This window comes from Mercenaria mercenaria, chromosome 15 (assembly GCF_021730395.1).
Source record: "Mercenaria mercenaria strain notata chromosome 15, MADL_Memer_1, whole genome shotgun sequence".
Lineage (NCBI taxonomy): Eukaryota > Metazoa > Mollusca > Bivalvia > Venerida > Veneridae > Mercenaria > Mercenaria mercenaria.
The window spans coordinates 73,318,887-73,338,333 of record NC_069375.1 but is presented as its reverse complement, the minus strand read 5'-3'; the positions used below and the strand labels follow the sequence as shown (position 1 = coordinate 73,338,333).

The 19,447-nt window shown below is 38.2% G+C and overlaps 1 protein-coding gene across 2 annotated transcripts in view; it reads right to left on the bottom strand.

Moving 5' to 3' along the window:
• LOC123531948 (serine/threonine-protein kinase TNNI3K-like) overlaps nt 1-19,447 on the bottom strand; it is a 28,035-nt gene that overhangs the window by 4,676 nt on the left and 3,912 nt on the right. The window contains exons 1-9 of one of the 2 annotated variants that reach the window (XM_053525693.1): nt 18,845-19,040; nt 16,987-17,058; nt 14,976-15,087; nt 14,015-14,118; nt 12,748-12,845; nt 11,264-11,374; nt 10,026-10,124; nt 7,807-7,951; nt 3,266-3,404 (exon numbers count right to left, since the gene is read on the bottom strand). In XM_053525693.1, coding sequence (XP_053381668.1) covers nt 3,266-3,404; nt 7,807-7,951; nt 10,026-10,124; nt 11,264-11,374; nt 12,748-12,845; nt 14,015-14,118; nt 14,976-15,087; nt 16,987-17,026 — 848 coding nt within the window. In that variant the 5' untranslated portion in view covers nt 17,027-17,058; nt 18,845-19,040. Of the gene's footprint in view, nt 1-3,265; nt 3,405-7,806; nt 7,952-10,025; nt 10,125-11,263; nt 11,375-12,747; nt 12,846-14,014; nt 14,119-14,975; nt 15,088-16,986; nt 17,059-18,844; nt 19,041-19,447 lie in introns of those variants that run through there. The other variant, XM_053525692.1, reaches the window with a different exon arrangement.

Sequence of the window (19,447 nt, the reverse complement as noted above, 5' to 3'; positions counted from 1 at the left end):
TCTGAGACCCTATAACCATTTTATATAATAAACCACAAAAGGTAATGCAAACAAAACTAAACAATGTTGCAATAATTTGTTGTAATATTTCTTGCTTTGTTACATAAGACAAAGTAAGTGAGTGTTTGTTGGGTTTAATGTTGCACCAACACAATTATAGGTCATATGGCAACTTTTTAATCCCAATGTGCAAAACTCCCTTAACGACAAAACTATATCAAAATAGACTCTGAATTATGCATTAAGATTTATAGTATACTTATAAATCTAACCGTGTATCACTGTAGATACTATACTTCCAAATGTAATGGTGTATCACCGTACATACTATACTTCCAAATGTAACGGTGTATCACCGTACATACTATACTTCCAAATGTAACGGTGTATCACCGTACATACTATACTTACAAATGTAACGGTGTATCACCGTACATACTATACTTACAAATGTGGCGGTGTATCACTGTAGGTACTATACTTACAAATATAGCGGTGTATCACCGTACATACTAATGTATACTTACAAATGTAATGGTGTATCACCATAAGTACTATACTTACAAATATAGCAGTGTATCACCGTAGGTACTATACTTACAAATTTAGCGGTGTATCACCGTAGGTACTATAATTTCAAATGTAACGGTGTATCAACGTAGATACTATACACTTACAAATGTAGCGGTGTATCAACGTAGATACTATACACTTACAAATGTAGCGGTGTATCAACGTAGATACTATACACTTACAAATGTAGCGGTGTATCAACGTAGATACTATACTTACAAAGGTAGCAGTGTATCACCATAGCTACTATACTTACAAATGTAACGGTGTATCACCGTAGGAACTATACTTACAAATGTAACGGTGTATCACCGTAGGTACTATACTTACAAATTTAACGGTGTATCACCGTAGGTACTATACTCACAAATGTAACGTTGTATCACCGTAGGTACTATACTTACAAATGTAACGGTGTATCATTGTAGGTACTATACTCACAAATGTAACGGTGTATCACCGTAGATACTATACTCACAAATGCAGCGGTGTATCACCGTAGGTACTATACTTGCAGATGTAGCGGTGTATCACCATAGGTACTATACTTACAAATGTAATGGTGTATCACCGTAGGTACTATACTCACAAATGTAGCGGTGTATCACCGTAGGTACTATACTTACAAATGTAATGGTGTATCACCGTAGGTACTAACCTCACAAATGTAGCGGTGTATCACCGTAGGTACTATACTTACAAATGTAATGGTGTATCACCGTAGGTACTATACTCACAAATGTAGCGGTGTATCACCGTAGATACTATACTCACAAATGCAGCGGTGTATCACTGTAGATACTATACTCACAAATGCAGTGGTGTATCACCGTAGATACTATACTCACAAATGCAGCGGTGTATCACCGTAGATACTATACTCATAAATGTGTAGATACTATACTCACAAATGCAGCGGTGCATCACCGTAGATACTATACTCACAAATGTAGCGGTGTATCACCGTAGATACTACACTCACAAATGCAGCGGTGTATCACCGTAGATACTATACTCACAAATGTAGCGGTGTATCACCGTAGATACTATACTCACAAATGTAGTGGTGTATCACCGTAGATACTATACTCACAAATGTAGCGGTGTATCACCGTAGATACTATACTCACAAATGTAGCGGTGTATCACCGTAGATACTATACTCACAAATGTAGCGGTGTATCACTGTAGATACTATACTCACAAATGTAGCGGTGTATCACCGTAGATACTATACTCACAAATGTGTAGATACTATACTCACAAATGTGTAGATACTATACTCACAAATGCAGTGGTGTATCACTGTAGATACTATACTCACAAATGTAGCGGTGTATCACCGTAGATACTATACTCACAAATGTGTAGATACTATACTCACAAATGTGTAGATACTATACTCACAAATGTGTAGATACTATACTCACAAATGTGTAGATACTATACTCACAAATGCAGCGGTGTATCACCGTAGATACTATACACACAAATGTGTAGATACTATACTCACAAATGTGTAGATACTATACTCACAAATGCAGCGGTGTATCACTGTAGATACTATACTCACAAATGTAGCGGTGCATCACCGTAGATACTATACTCACAAATGCAGCGGTGTATCACTGTAGATACTATACTCACAAATGTGTAGATACTATACTCACAAATGCAGCGGTGTATCACCGTAGATACTATACTCACAAATGTGTAGATACTATACTCACAAATGTGTAGATACTATACTCACAAATGCAGCGGTGTATCACCGTAGATACTATACTCACGAATGCAGCAGTGTATCACCATAGATACTATACTCACAAATGTGTAGATACTATACTCACAAATGTGTAGATACTATACTCACAAATGTAGCGGTGTATCACTGTAGATACTATACTCACAAATGTGTAGATACTATACTCACAAATGTGTAGATACTATACTCACAAATGTAGCGGTGTATCACCGTAGATACTATACTCACAAATGTGTAGATACTATACTCACAAATGTGTAGATACTATACTCACAAATGTGTAGATACTATACTCACAAATGTGTAGATACTATACTCACAAATGCAGCGGTGTATCACCGTAGATACTATACTCACAAATGCAGTGGTGCATCACCGTAGATACTATACTCACAAATGTGTAGATACTATACTCACAAATGCAGCGGTGTATCACCGTAGATACTATACTCACAAATGTAGCGGTGTATCACCGTAGGTACTATACTTACAAATGTAGCGGTGTATTACCGTAGATACTATACTCACAAATGCAGCGGTGCATCACCGTAGATACTATACTCACAAATGCAGCGGTGTATCACCGTAGATACTATACTCACAAATGTAGCGGTGTATCACCGTAGATACTATACTCACAAATGTAGTGGTGTATCACCGTAGATACTATACTCACAAATGCAGCGGTGCATCACCGTAGATACTATACTCACAAATGTAGCGGTGTATCACCGTAGATACTATACTTACAAATGTAACGGTGTATCACCATAGGCACTATACTTAGCGGTTTATCACCGTAGATACTATACTTACAAATGTAACGGTGTATCACCGTAGATACTATACTTACAAATGTAGCGGTGTATCACCGTAGATACTATACTCACAAATGTAACGGTGTATCACCATAGATACTATACTTACAAATGTAGTGGTGTATCACCGTAGATGTTTGCTACATGAGGATCAGCTTTCTGTTCAAGAAGATAATGTAACACAACCAGATGGCCAGACTTACAACAAAAATGTATGGGTGTGTGTTCCTCATCATCTTTCACATTCACTGAAACATAATTCTTATGCATACATACAGTCATTTGAAGAGGTCATGTTGCATTTGTAAAGGTCATATTCTGTCAACTGTTTAAGTCATTTATCTGAGGTTTCAAGTTCAACTCAGAAACACATTCTGTATTCAATTGAATGTTGTTTTCTTTAGTTTCCATAGGGTTTAACCCTTATCATGTTGGACATGATTAATCCTGCCTTTGCGACCAGTGTAGATCATGATCAGCTTACACATCTGTGCAGGCTCATCAAGATCTGCACTAATCGCCATTAAGTCAGTATTGTTTTTACAGTAAATGGTACTGTCCAAATTGAAAGACGGACAAGTTCATTATAGAAATTTATCAGGCCAAGGAATAACGCCTAAATGACACATATACAGGTCACATGGAAACTTTCTACTTATTGATTGGTCTAAAAAGACCCATAACACCCATCCTGTAATCATTTCAGACAAAAAAGGGCATCACTTTGGTAGAACCACAAAACTTGCGTAAGCAAGCCGAACAGTTTTCTGGCATGACAGAATTCTTCACTCCAATTAAAGTTTCGAAATTACAGCGGTCAGCGGTGATTCAAAACTGAATGTACAGGAAGTGCTTACAGCTTATAGTAACTGGTAGAGCAGTTTATTTGCTTTTATGAACAATATTTAACAGCTTTTTCACCAGGATACCAATTAGCAGATTTCAAACTTTAAAAAACAAGTGAATGAAGTATTGCCATACAATACAAAGTCCCCTACTGGTAGGCACCTAATTTTTTCAAATGCAGTATAACATATTCAACTAATATCTGTCAATGATGTATAAACAATACTGTACTGTATATTCAACATGTTATAACAAAACACCTGGATTATTAAATTTTCATGTATTAAACCTAGATTTGCTTTCATATGGAATTTTTTCTGGCCAATTATAAAAAAGTTATCATACAAGTAATTTATAGTAACAACAAAGGAAAATTAATCCTGAAAAAAAAATTCTATTAAAGTCCACACAATATCTTTACCAGGCAGAGATAGATCAAAAAACACCTAAAAATTTGACGTAACATGCATATTATACCACAGAAAAGTGGTCTTGATTTTTTCCTTCGGCCAGTAAAAAAAAATTAACAATATAATCTATTTATAGTAACAACAAAGGGACGTAATTCTAAAATTAAGGGTGCATCATTGTGGTGAACATTTGTGCGAAGTTACATCAAAATACCTCCAAGTATGAAGAAACAAGAGGACCATGATGGTCCTGAATCGCTCACCTCTTCCCACATGACCCAGTTTTGAGTATGACGTCGTTTTTTCTATTATTTGACATAGTGACCTAGTTTTTGAGCTCATGTGACCCAGTTTTGAACCTGACCTAGATATTATCAAGATAAAAATTCTGACCAATTTTCATGAAAATCCATTGAAAAATATGGTCTCTAGAGAGGTCACAAGGTTTTTCTATTATTTGACCTATTGACCTAGTTTTCGAAGGTACGTGACCCTGTTTTCAACTTTACCTAGATATCATCAAGGAGAACATTCTCACTAATTTTCATGAAGATCTCATGAAAAATATGGCCTCTAGAGAGGTCACAAGGTTTTTCTATTTTTATACCTACTGGCCTAGTTTTTGACCGCACGTGACCCAGTTTCGCAAATGACCTAGATATCATCAAGGTGAACATTCAGATCAATTGAAAAATATGGCCTCTAGAGAGGTCAAAAGATTTTAATAATTTTAGACCAACTGACCTAGTTTTTGACCGCAGTTGACCCAGTTTCGAACTTGACCTAGATATCATCAAGACGAACATTCAGACCAACTTTCATACAGATCCCATGAAAAGTATGGCCTCAAGAGAGGTCACAAGGTTTTTTTATTATTTGACCTACTGACCTAGTTTTTTAAGGCACGTGACCCAGTTTCAAACTTGACCTAGATATCATCAAGATGAACATTCAGACCAACTTTCATACAGATCCCATGAAAAATATGGCCTCTAGAGAGGTCACAAGGTTTTTCTATTATTTGACCTACTGACCTAGTTTTTGGAGATCCATTCACAAGTATGGCCTCTAGAGAGGTCACAAGGTTTTTCTATTTTTAGACCTACTGACCTAGTTTTTGACCGCACATGACCCTGTTTCGAATTTGACCTAGATATCATCAAGATGAACATTCAGACCAATTTTCATACAGATCCCATGAAAAATATGGCCTTTAGAGAGGTCACAAGGTTTTTCTATTATTTGACCTACTGACCTAGTTTTTGAAGGCACGTGACCCACTTTCGAACTTGACCTAGATATCATCAAGATGAACATTCAGACCAACTTTCATACAGATCCCATGAAAAATATGGCCTCTAAGAGAGGTCACAAGGTTTTTCTATTATTTGACCTACTGACCTAGTTTTTGAAGGCACGTGACCCACTTTCGAACCTGACCTAGATATCATCAAGGTGAACATTCCGACCAATTTTCATGAAGATCTCATGAAATATATGGCCTCTAGAGAGGTCACAAGGTTTTTCTATTTTTAGACCTACTGACCTAGTTTTTGACCGCACGTGACCCAGTTTTGAACTTGACCTAGATATCATCAAGATGAACGTTCAGACCAACTTTCATACAGATCCCATGAAAAATATGGCCTCTAGAGTGGTCACAAGCAAAAGTTTACGGACGGACGCACGGACTGACGGACAGACGACGGACACCGCGCGATCACAAAAGCTCACCTTGTCACTTTGTGACAGGTGAGCTAAAAATGCTGCGAAAAAGGTCATTCTTATATCTAACCTTTGACCTCAAGTATGACATTGACCTTAGACGTTTGACCTCCAACTGTGACCTTGACCTTTGAGCTAGGGGTCTGGGTTTTGCACATGACATATTGTCTCATCATGGGGAACATTTGTGCTAATAAGTATTAAAATCCCTTAATGAATGACAGAGTTATGGACCGGACACGAAACGGAACCTGTTCATGCCATGTTAACATTTGACTGCTAAGTGTGATCTTAACCTTTGAGCTAGGGATCTGATAGCTGTGAAACTTGGTACGTCTGAGGAAACTAGAGCTGTCACTGGAGTGTTTAATGACACCAATGGTGGATTAAGATACTCTACAATAGCTTGAATCTGTGTCAAAAATATTAAGTAATAAGAGAGGTAAAATTAAAGTGTATCAAAAAAAACACTATATAAGTATAATTCTAAGCAAAAAGGGGGCGTAATTCATAAAACATTTGTGCAAGAGTTATGCATCTTGCGTCATATGATGTGGGTGATGTTGTTGAACAATTAATTTAAGTTTGAATCAAATTCATTCAGTAACAACAGGGATAGAGTGAAAGTGCATCAAAGCTTTAACCTGAAATTCTAAATAAAAAGGGGGAATAATTCATGAAATATTTGTGCCAGATTTATGCACCTTGTGTCATATGATGTTGGTGATGATGTTTTAACCTGAAATTCTAAATAAAAAGGGGAAATAATTCATGAAATATTTGTGCCAGATTTATGCACCTTGTGTCATATGATGTTGAACAATTATGTTAAGTTTGAATCAAATCCATTCAGTAATAACAGAGATAGAGTGAAAGTGCATCAAAACTTTAACCTGAAAATCTAAGTGAAAAGGGGAGATAAATCATGAAATATTGATGGCCCTTATGTCAGATGATGTGGGTGATGATGAGGAATAACTATTTCAAGTTTGAATCAAATCCATCAAGTAATTACAGAGATAAGAAAAATAGAGTGTAAAAAAATTTAACCAAGGTGGGGATGCGGAAGGACGCCGATGCCGGATCGAGTAGGATAGCTCTCCTTATACTTCGCATAGTCGAGCTAAAAATCCCTTCATGGATTGGAGAGTTATGGACCAGACAAGAAAAAAGCCCTGTTGACCTTTGACCTTCAATTGTGACCTTGACCTTTGAGCTAGGGGCACAGGTTTTGCACACGACATATCGTCTCATCATGGGGAATATTTGCGCCAAGTAATATTAAAATCCCTTCACGGATGACAACGTTATGGACCGGATTCAAAATTGCGGACAGACGGAAATGCGCATTCCTATAGTCACCAAAACTGGTTTTCAACCAGTAGGGGACTAATAAGGTTAATTTGAATTTTATAGGAATTTTGTTTGTTTATGGTACTTAATCTAGTTAATTCATGCTTGTTATCACACAAGAAATCAAACAAACAAATTCTTTAACCCTTATCCTGCACTGTTTGATATTCAGTCAGTATCTTCTTGGTATGTACCCCTTTTAACAGTTAATGTACAGTCCAAACTGAAAGATGGACAAGTTCATTACAGAAATTTAGCAGGGTAAGGGTTAAAAATTTAGATGCTATCCCCTGTCACTATCAGTTACACAACTCACCATCAGCCTTGGAGTTTCCAGTACCTTCAACTAGATACTGCGTGACCCTTACATAACCCTTTCCTGCAGCGAGATGCAGTGGTCTGTCACCTACACTTCCACTGATGTTGATGTCAGCACCGTATTTCAACAAAACCTCAACAACCTTCAAGTACAATAACACGCACTGTTTTCACTGCTACAGGACATCATCTGGCCAAGCATCAATTTCTCAGATGCTCAGGCTTACACCAGTGATTCTTGTGCACCATGGCTGTTTAACTTATATTCTAGCATAAAAGTACCGTTCTTGTCATTTTTCGAGCCAGGGTGTTTTAACAGACAAGAAAACGTGTGCTAACAGAGAGATTCTTGCACTCGCATGTTGTTAAAAACACCTTTTTATATATGCGCATTCCGTGGCAAAGTGTAAACGTAGGACGGCCACAAAACAGATAATTCAAAAAGAAATGATGTCAAGGTGAACAAAACAACTCAGACACTCAGACCGTCAAGTAAAGTTTATTTATTTGCATTTTTTACGGGTTTTGTGCTAAAATAGAATTAGCACAAGTTCATTTCGTGCTATAACATCTTCAGAATCCTCAGGATAAGTTGGTATCCTTGCCCTTCCAGGCTCGGGTACCATCCATTCTCTCTGGATTCTGCCGATGTGTTATCCCTACAATACTGTAAAAGCAGAAGTGTTCATGAGGGTTTAATTTTTGCTATGTTCGCTAGACCCTACATGTGTTGAAAATTAATCCTAGCATGAATATTCACCATTAGAATCATTCAAATTCAAGTATGATATCATTTTTACAATTTCAGTAATATTAAACCTTGCGAACATACTCAAAATTTCAAATTTGCAAAATTTTCATCTTTATATTTGTATAAGTCTAAAACACTGTTTTCAGTAAAAGTTTAAAACATTTTCAAAGTTGCAAACTCTTATATATTGTTGTTTAAGTAAATCCATCAAATACAAAACAAGAGGGCTATGATGGCCCTGTATCGCTCACCTGAGTACCATTGCTCAAAATGATATGATCAAGTTTTGACATAGAGCACATAGGCATACACATTTTAGGTCCACTAGGCAATGCTACATGTCAAATATCGAAGATCTAGGCCTTCTGGTTTATTTTTAGACAATTTTGAAGATTTTTCTATCTACAATCAAGTAACCCCATGGGGCCGGGTCAATTTGAGCCCGGGGGTCATGATTTGAATAAATTTTGTCGAAGTCTACTAGGCAATGCTACATGTCAAATATCTAAGCTCTAGGGCTTCTGGTTTTTGAGAAGAAGATTTTTTAAGATTTTCCTATGTAAAATCAAGTGACCCCTGGGGCGGGGTCAATTTTGACCCGGGGTCATGATTTGAACAAACTTGGTAGAGGTGCACTAGGCAATGCTTCGCACCAAATATCTAAGCTCTAGGGCTTCTGGTTTTTGAGAAGAAAATTTTTAAAGTTTTTCCTTTCGGTTGCCATGGCAACCAGAGTTCTGCATGGAATTCAATTATTTGAACAATTTTGAAAAGGGGCCACCCAAGGATCATTCCTGTGAAGTTTGGTGTAATTCTGCCCAGTGGTTTTCAAGAAGAAGATTTTTTAGAAATTGTTGACATACGACAGACATCAAGCGGTCACAATAGCTCACCTTGTCACTTCGTGACAGGTGGGCTAAAAAAACAATATTGCATGTAATCATGTAACAAGCATTGAAATAACAATGGAGCCTAGGATTTAGTCGTTTTTTTTTTTTTTTGTCGACTTTCTGTAAATATGCAGACAATCCTTAAATTTAAAGATTTTTCAGTCTATAGATTTACAGATTGGATGTAAAGAAATCTGCTGAAGTTACCTGTATTAATTAAAGAACGAATGCAGGTTAAAATGAAGTTTTTCACTTATTGCATGCAGAGGTAAAACTAATAGGAGAATTTCAGACATTTTGGATCACTTTACTTTTTCACATTTTCTGAAAATTCATAATCATGAGTATCAACACAAAATCACAAATCACCTTCATTGATCCAAGCTGTCTTTAAAGTTCTATAAGTTTAGACCTGCACTTTTGAGTTATATTATTATTTTAATAGATTTCGTACATCCAGTCTGTAAAATAATAGACTCAAGACTTTTATATTTCTGGATTGTTGGTATATATACAGAATGTCTGTAAAAATGATAAAATCCTAAAACCAGAATAGTAATGCCCAAAGAAACAAACCTTATCATGTCCAAAGTTGCATGCTATATGTAGAGGAGAAAAGTCTACAGCATCACCAAGATCTATGTTTGCATCATGTTCTAGCAGACAAGTGGCAATCTGAAATATAATCATCATGTTCTAGCAGGCAAGTGGCAATCTGAAATATAATCATCATGTTCTAGCAGGCAAGTGGCAATCTGAAATATAATCATCATGTTCTAGAAGGCAAGTGGCAATCTGAAATAAAATCATCATGTTCTAGCAGACAAGTGGCAATCTGAAATAAAATTATCATGTTCTAGCAGACAAGTGGCAATCTGAAATATAGTCATCATGTTCAAGCAGGCAAGTGGCAATCTGAAATAAAATTAGCATGTTCTAGCAGACAAGTGGCAATCTGAAATAAAACTATCATGTTCTAGCAGACAAGTGGCAATCTGAAATAAAATTATCATGTTCTAGCAGACAAGTGGCAATCTGAAATATAATCATCATGTTCTAGCAGACAACTGGCAATCTGAAATAAAATTATCATGTTCTAGCATGTTCTAGCAGACAAGTGGCAATCTGAAATAAAATTATCATGTTCTAGCAGACAAGTGGCAATCTGAAATAAAATTATCATGTTCTAGCAGACAAGTGGCAATCTGAAATATAATCATCATGTTCTAGCAGACAAGTGGCAACATGTTCTAGCAGACAAGTGGCAATCTGAAATAAAATTATCATGTTCTAGCAGACAAGTGGCCATCTGAAATATAGTCATCATGTTCTAGCAGACAAGTGGCAATCTGAAATAAAATCATCATGTTCTAACAGACAAGTGGTAATCTGAAATAAAATCAACATGTTCTAGCAGACAAGTGGCAATCTGAAAAAAGAATCATCATGTTCTAGCAGACAGGTGGCAATCTGAACAAGAGCTGTCCGTAAGACAGCACGCCCGACTTTTCTCAGTGCTTGACTCTGTATAAAAGCTTTGCCAGTAAAATGGCCATAAATCGAAATTCTAATCAGAGTTAGGGGGGATTGTATCTTATGGTGTAGCCTTTGATAGTAAATAACTATTTTAAGTTTCAAGCCAGTACCTTCAAAAGTAACAAAGATATTGGAGGTTATATAAAACCTTTACCAACAAGTTCTAAGTTACAGAAAAATAGCATCATGGTCAAACAATACAGAGTTTAACTTCTATTTGGTCAAACTGTTGTAACCTTAGTAACCACTTGAACTCAGCCTATATAATATACACAAACCTCATTATGTCCGCACATTGCAGCAATATGAAGAGCAGTCAATCCACTATTTCCTGTCTGGTTTACATCCACTGAACCTTCTAGCAGACCCTGGACACAGTCTATATCACCCTAGAAGTAGGTAGGAAGATAAAGCTGCATGTATCAACAAGGATATTGGACAGAAATTTAAAAAAATTGGAAGCTTAAACTAAAAGTCTTATCTTGTCTGCAAACTATCAGAACACTAGATGGCTGTATCCTGGACATACAAGTTCAAATGTTACAGTTAAGGAGACCACCGCTAAATCCTACCACTAATGGCACTTAAAGGTGCAAGTGCAGTCATTCAAAATGCCACTTCAAGCATATTTTCTGTGACAAAATCTGAGTAAACTATTGAACTTTTCCACTCAATAAAGAGCTCTTTGCCCCCTTCAACATTTATAATCACTGATGAGTAAGACAACATGCTAGCATTCCTGAAATCAAACATGGTTCCACGGTTAATCTACAACACATTTCACCAATATTTTAGAATTACATTTCACAATACAGGTCTCAGATGATTAATGGGGTTCCACAACAAATCTTTGCGAACCGATCAAACTTTTCATGGATGCATGACCATGTCAATTTTAATATAGACACTGAAAAAAATCATTTTTATTTCTTAAGGTACAATTCTTGATATCTAACTAGAGGAGAAAATTTTTATAAACACAATCAATTTGTATCATGTTTTTTTCCACTGCTGACTGGAAACAAGTAACTTCCTCAGATATTGCTTCAATTGTCGACTTTAGGAAAACATAGACAAAAACCATACTAGGTCATAATTATGGGTGCATATGCTCACCAGATAAAGGAAAGAAATAAATCAAACTTTCACTCTGATCCTGATGAACTTAAGCGGGACGCCACTGTAAACAAAAGGTAGTTAAGTCAGAGGTTCTGCTCTAGATAATGACGTAACTCTGATAGATGAGAAAGGTAAGGTAAAGACACAGGTGTTAATGAAACAAGAGCACTGCTTACAAGTGCCATCGCTCGTCTGCAAGTGCTGGGCAGTATGTAAGAATAGAGTTGTAGTTCAGAATTTGTAAGAACAAAAAGGGCTATTATTCTGACAAAATGCAAATCAGAGTTATGGTTCTTGGCCTACATATTCAAATAATGATGATAAACAAGTGTGCAAAGTTTTGAAGCTGTAGCTCTTACAGTTTTTGAGAAAAGGTGAACTTAAAAACATTTAACAAAGAAACTCAATTTTCTTAGTACAAAAAGGGCCATAATTTTAATAAAAAGCATACCAGAGTTATGGTTCTTGGCCTACACAGTCATCTAATGATGATAAACAAGTGAGCAAAGTTTCAAAGCTATAGCTCTTATAGTTTTTGAGAAAAGGTGGACCTAAACAAAAATTTCAACCGACACTAAGGATCATGTGACGATAATACCTCATACATTTTTTTCAAAAATGAGACAAGCTGATAAAAACTTACCTTATAAGTGGCAAGATGTAATGCAGAGAATTGGTTCTTGGACAATGCTCCAGGTCTGACACCTTTCTGTATTAACACCTCTATTAGATGCTTGCTTCCTGTAAAATTGACAAAAACAGGAAAGTTGTATTTATCACAGGGAGTAACAAAGCTGAGTTGATCAGAAAATTGATTTACAGAAATTCACTTCTGTACAGAATACGTCTATAAAGCTGACATAATAACAAAAAAAATCTTCTTTTTTTTTTTTTTTTTTTGGATTTAACGTCACACCGACACATGATAGGTCATATGGCGACTTTCCAGCTTTAATGGTGGAGGAAGACCCCAGGTGCCCCTCCGTGCATTATTTCATCACGAGCGGGCACCTGGGTAGAACCATAGACCTTCCGTAGGCCAGCTGGATGGCTTCCTCACATGAAGAATTCAACGCCCTGAGTGAGGCTCAAACCCACATCGATGAGGGGCAAGTGATTTGAAGTCAACGACCTTAACCACTCGGCTACGGAGGCCCCTAAATAAAATCTATAAATAACTTCATATCACTTAGCCATGGAAGCCCCTAACTTCATTTTTATCATCACTGACTCATAATCAAGTTATCTTTGATTGAAGTTATCCAAAACAGCCACAGACTATATATATTGCTCAAGTCAACTCTTGTAGTCGAGCCATCTATGCTTGATCGACTTGTGTTTCACTGTACTATGAAACTGATAATTCTGGTTCTATAAAATGTTACAGTATCAACCAAAACGTATAACTTGCCCTAATGCAAACTCATTGATTCTAAGTTTTAAAGATAATTACAATGTGAATTTTTTCTGTTTATTTGGGAACTAGTCAATGTAGTCCCACAGACTGATGCAGTCATGAAATCCACAAAAGGTAGTACTTTTATGGTTATCAGATATTTTACATTATGGTTTGTTTCTTTTGTGTTTAACACCGTTATTTCAACAGTATTTCAGTCATGTAACGGAGGGCAGTTAACCTAACCAGTGTTCCTGGATTCTGCTCAAGTACAAACCTGTTCTCCGCAAGTAACTACCAACTTCCCCACATGAATCAGAGGTGGAGGACCGTCAGATTTCAGACACAATGTCGTTCATCAAAAAGTCACGGAGAACATACGCCCGGCCCGAGGATCAAACTCGCGACCCCGCGATCCATAGACCAACGCTCTTACCTACTGAGCTAAGCGGGCGGGTTTTTACATTATGGATTCTGAAGCAGTTACAAATTACATTATACATGTATTAAATACCTCCTGATATGCATGCTATATGTAGCAGTGTCAGTCCTGTGTCTGTTTTCTCCTGCACATTGTGATCTGTGATCAAGGCTATCACCTTGGATGTGTCACAAACACTTAAATAAATATTTAAAGTTATTTATATAAAAAGAATGATGTCAACATTGTCTGTCATATGCCCCCTGAAAATTCTTGATTGAATAATAAATAACTACTTAGACATTAAAGTCCCAACAATATGTATAGGACCACTTCATCCTGATGATGCATACCAAGTTTCATAACTCCAGAAAAACAAGAGCTGTCAGTGGACAACGCGCTCGACTATTCTCAGTGCTTGATAGTATAATATAAGCTATGAGTAAAACTTTAACATTACAATAAGCATATTCTAGGTCAAAAAGGGGCCATAATTCAGTCAAAATGCTTGATAGAGTTGCCTCCTCCTTTTCACAGACTTGGGTTATGATGGTAAACAAGTATGCAAATTATGAAAGCAATATCTCAATAGACTTTGAAAATATTTGGGGTGGTACGCAAACTTTAACATTTATTCTAAGTCGAAAAGGGACCATAATTCAGTCAAAATGCATGATAGAGTTGCCACCTCCTTTTTACAGACTGGCACCTGTGACCTTGACCTTTGATTAAGTGACCCAAAATCTACAGGGATCATCTACTCTGCATGTACAATCATCCTGTAAAATTTCAACATCCTGGGTCCAGTGGTTCTCAAGTTACTGACCGAAAATGGTTTTCCAGTCAGGCCCCTTAGATCGAATGACCCTTAAAATACTAAATGTCATCTACACCATATGCCATATCATCCTATGAAGTTTAAAGGTTCTAGATCAAATAGTTCTCCAGTTATTGATTGGAGATAAAGTGTGACGGACAGACAGGGCAAAACAGTACATTCTCTAAAGTGAAGGGCGGGAGACATAATTCCAAATCCACACTGTCACAAGTTCACCTGCAAGCCTGCTGTAGTTCTGTCCATTCTGTCTCTCTCACAGGACGGAGATCCTCAATCACATGAGAACGAAACAGGGAGTAACTCTCACTTATCTTTTTCTTTAATTCATCTGAAACAAAAAACACCACTTCAGTATATGTAGTCAAAATATTTGTTAATATAACTTATTTAGTCTATTCATATATACCATGGAGGAATTCACACTTAAATAACAGTTAAATATAAAGCTTCTTTATTAAGGCAGTTCACCTCCAGTATCCTGTTACAAACCCTATTCAATTTTGAAAAGAAAACAAGCAAAAATACTAATTCTCATGTCAGTAGCTTAAGCTTCAAAGCCTTCTTAAGAAATACAGCAATAACTTTCTAATATCTAAAAAATTTCTCTTTATTTGTTGTTGTACGATCTGGAGATCAATGCCCACAAGAGGGTACATTAAACTCAGCCATTACAATGTAGATCAAGTTAATACTTACTAAATTAATGTCAACACTTCAGATATACCAAAGTTAGTAACTTTAAAGTCAGTATACTTTTGTAGATAAACATATCAGTGTAGAAGTATAATCACAAACAAAAAATCAAATAAAACATTTACAACCATGACCTCACCTGCATGACCTTAACATCATGATGACATTAACCATGACCTCATCACACTGACCTTACAACCCTGGCCTTCACTCCCTGACCTCACCCCCATGACCATTCAACCCTAATCTTACAACCCAATCCTTACAGCCCTGACCTTACTACCCTGACCTCACCCTCCTGACCATTCAACCATGACCTTACAACCCTGTCTTACACCCATGACCTTTCCATTCTGACCTTACAACCCTGAGTTAACAACCTTCACCTTACCACCCTAATCTTTCCCTGATATGACAATAATGACCTTACCATCCTGACCTTATAGCTATGGTCCTACAACTATGACCTTCCAATAATAACCTTACAACCAATACCTTACTACTCTGACATAACATTCTGATGTTACTACACTGGCATAACATTCTGACGTTACTACACTGACATAACATCCTACCCTTACATTCATGACCATACAACTATGACCTTCCAGTTACAACCTTACAACCCAGACCTTACAATCCAGACACATCATCCTGACCTTACTACCTTGATATAGCATCCTGACCTTACTACCCTTATACATAACATTCTGACCATACTACCCTGATATAACATCCTGACCTTACTACCCTGACATAATATTCTGACCTTACTACCATGATATAACATCGTGACCTTAATTCCCTGCCATAACAATTGACCTTACTACCCGGACATAACATCATGACCTTACTACCCTTATATAACATCCTTACCTTGCTACCCAGACATAACACCCTGACCTTACTACCTTGATGTAACATCCTGACCTTACTACCCTGACATAATATCCTGACCTTACTACCCTGACATAATATCCTGACCTTACTACCCTGACATAACATCCTGACCTTACTACCCTGACATAACATTCTGACCTTACTACCCTTACGTAACATTCTGACTTTACTACCCTGATGTAACATCCTGACCTTACTACCCTGACATAACATCCTGGTCTTTCTTCCCTGACAAACATGTAACATCCTGCCATTACTACCATGATCCTAATACCCTGACCTTACCAGCTATAGCCTTGCTACCATGACCTTACAACCATGACATTACAACAATGACCTTACTACCCTGACATTATAACCATGAACTAACTGACCCAATATATTACAGCCATGACATTACAGCCAATATCTTACAACCATGACATTACAACCAAAATCTTACAGCCATGACTTTACAACCATGACATTACAACCAATATCTTACAGCCATGACCTAAACAACCATGGCCTTACAACCATGACCTTACAACCATGGCCTTAAGACCATGGCCTTACAACCATGACAGTACATCCATGACATTACAACCATGACAGTACAACTATTACAACCTTTATCTTACAACCATGATCTTACCTGCACATGAAATTGAAGGTCTAGATTTATAGTTTCCCATACCGTCATTGTTATTTGCTGTTTTTCGTCAACCTGGAAAAAAGGTAAATGAAAGTTACTGTTGAAAGTAGCTATCTAACCTTTAGGGAAATATCTCACCTGTAAGAATTCATTTATTTTGTTGGGTTTAACGTCACACCGACACAATTTTTGGTCATATGGCAACTTTCTAGCCCTGATGGTGGAGGAAGACCCCAGGTGCCCCTCCGTGCATTATTTCATCACGAGCGGGAACCTCCCACCTGTAAGAAAGAGCTACTCATGTGCACCTCACCTGGTAGAAAGAGCTATCTCACCTGGTAGGAGCTACAGAGCTAGCGCACATAGTAGAAGCTGTCTCGCCCGGTAGGAGCTACAGAGCTAGCGCACAGAGCTAGCGCACATAGTAGAAGCTGTTTCGCCCGGTAGGAGCTACAGAGCTAGCGCAAATAGTAGAAGCTGTTTCGCCCCGTAGGAGCTACAGAGCTAGCGCACATAGCAGAAGCTGTCTCGCCGGGTAGGAGCTACAGAGCTAGCGCACATAGTAGAAGCTGTTTCGCCCGGTAGGAGCTACAGAGCTAGCGCACATAGTAGAAGCTGTTTCACCCGGTAGGAGCTACAGAGCTAGCGCAAATAGTAGAAGCTGTTTCGCCCGGTAGGAGCTACAGAGCTAGCGCACATAGTAGAAGCTCTTTCGTCCGGTAGGAGCTACAGAGCTAGCGCACATAGTAGAAGCTGTTTCGCCCGGTAGGAGCTACAGAGCTAGCGCACATAGCAGAAGCTGTTTGGCCCGGTAGGAGCTACAGAGCTAGCGCACATAGCAAAAGCTGTTTCGCCCGGTAGGAGCTACAGAGCTAGCGCACATAGCAGAAGCTGTCTCGCCCGGTAGGAGCTACAGAGCTAGCGCACGGTAGGAGCTACAGAGCTAGCGCACATAGTAGAAGCTGTTTCGCCCGGTAGGAGTACAGAGCTAGCGCACATAGTAGAAGCTGTTTCGCCCGGTAGGAGCTACAGAGCTAGCGCACATAGTAGAAGCTGTCTCGCCCGGTAGGAGCTACAGAGCTAGCGCACATAGTAGAAGCTGTCTCGCCCGGTAGGAGCTACAGAGCTAGCGAACATAGCGGAAGCTGTCTCGCCCGGTAGGAGCTACAGAGCTAGCGAACATAGCGGAAGCTGTCTCGCCCGGTAGGAGCTACAGAGCTAGCGAACATAGCGGAAGCTGTCTCGCCCGGTAGGAGCTACAGAGCTAGCGCACATAGGGGAAGCTGTCTCGCCCGGTAGGAGCTACAGAGCTAGCGCACATAGTGGAAGCTGTCTCGCCCGGTAGGAGCTACAGAGCTAGCGCACATAGTGGAAGCTGTCTCGCCCGGTAGAAGCTACAGAGTTAGCGCACATAGTAGAAGCTGTCACGCCCGGTAGAAGCTACAGAGCTAGCGCACATAGTGGAAGCTGTCTCGCCCAGTAGGAGCTGGAGCTAGCGCACATAGCAGAAGCTGTCTTGCCCAGTAGGAGCTACAGAGCTAGCACACATAGCAGAAGCTGTCTCGCCCGGTTCGAGCTACAGAGCTAGCGCACATAGTATAAGCTGTCTTCCCCCATCTAAAAGTAGCTACACCACTTTGTAAAAAGGACTAACCCACCTGCTTAAGTAACAGGAACTATCTCACCTGGAAGAAGGGACTATCTGATCTAAAAGAACATTACAAGCTGTTTCATCTAGTAGAAGGAGTTATCTTTCCTCACCTGATAGAAAGGGCTATATTACTAGCAAGGAGGTATCGTGCATGGCAGAAAGAGCTGGAGTTGTCTAATGTGGTACATGTAGAAGAACTTGTCATACCTGCTAAAAGGAGCCATCTCGCTTAGTAGATTTAGGAGCTATCTCACTTAGTAGAAGGAGCTATCTCACTTAGTAGAAGGAGCCATCTCACTTAGTAGAAGAAGCTATCTCACTTAGTAGAAGGAGCTATCTCACTTAGTAGAAGGAGCTATCTCATCTGGTAGAAGGAGCTTTCTCACCTGGTTTTTACCTAAATCTATATTCACCACAGGAAAGGTCTTTACTGGTTTTGACATAGAGAGGGATTCTGCCCTATCACAAAAGGAAGTGTCTAGGGGTATGGATTCGTACCTCTAGAATCTGTTGTTTTTTTTCTAGAGATTTAGGGTTATTTACATTTTCAATTTTTTGTTTTTGAAAATGAAATAACAAATAAGACTTATCAGAATTCACCTTAAACTTGGATCTAAATGGTTTACAGATAACAATGTTCACCCAATTTGTTACATTTCTTTTTGAAATGCAAATAACCGAGGAACACCAAATAAATCATGAGGGTTATCTAGTTATAAAGATTAAACAAAATAATGTTAAATATGTTGGGGGAAAACTATTTTTAATGATAATTAACCCTTAGGGTATTTATGTTTTCCACACGTTTTC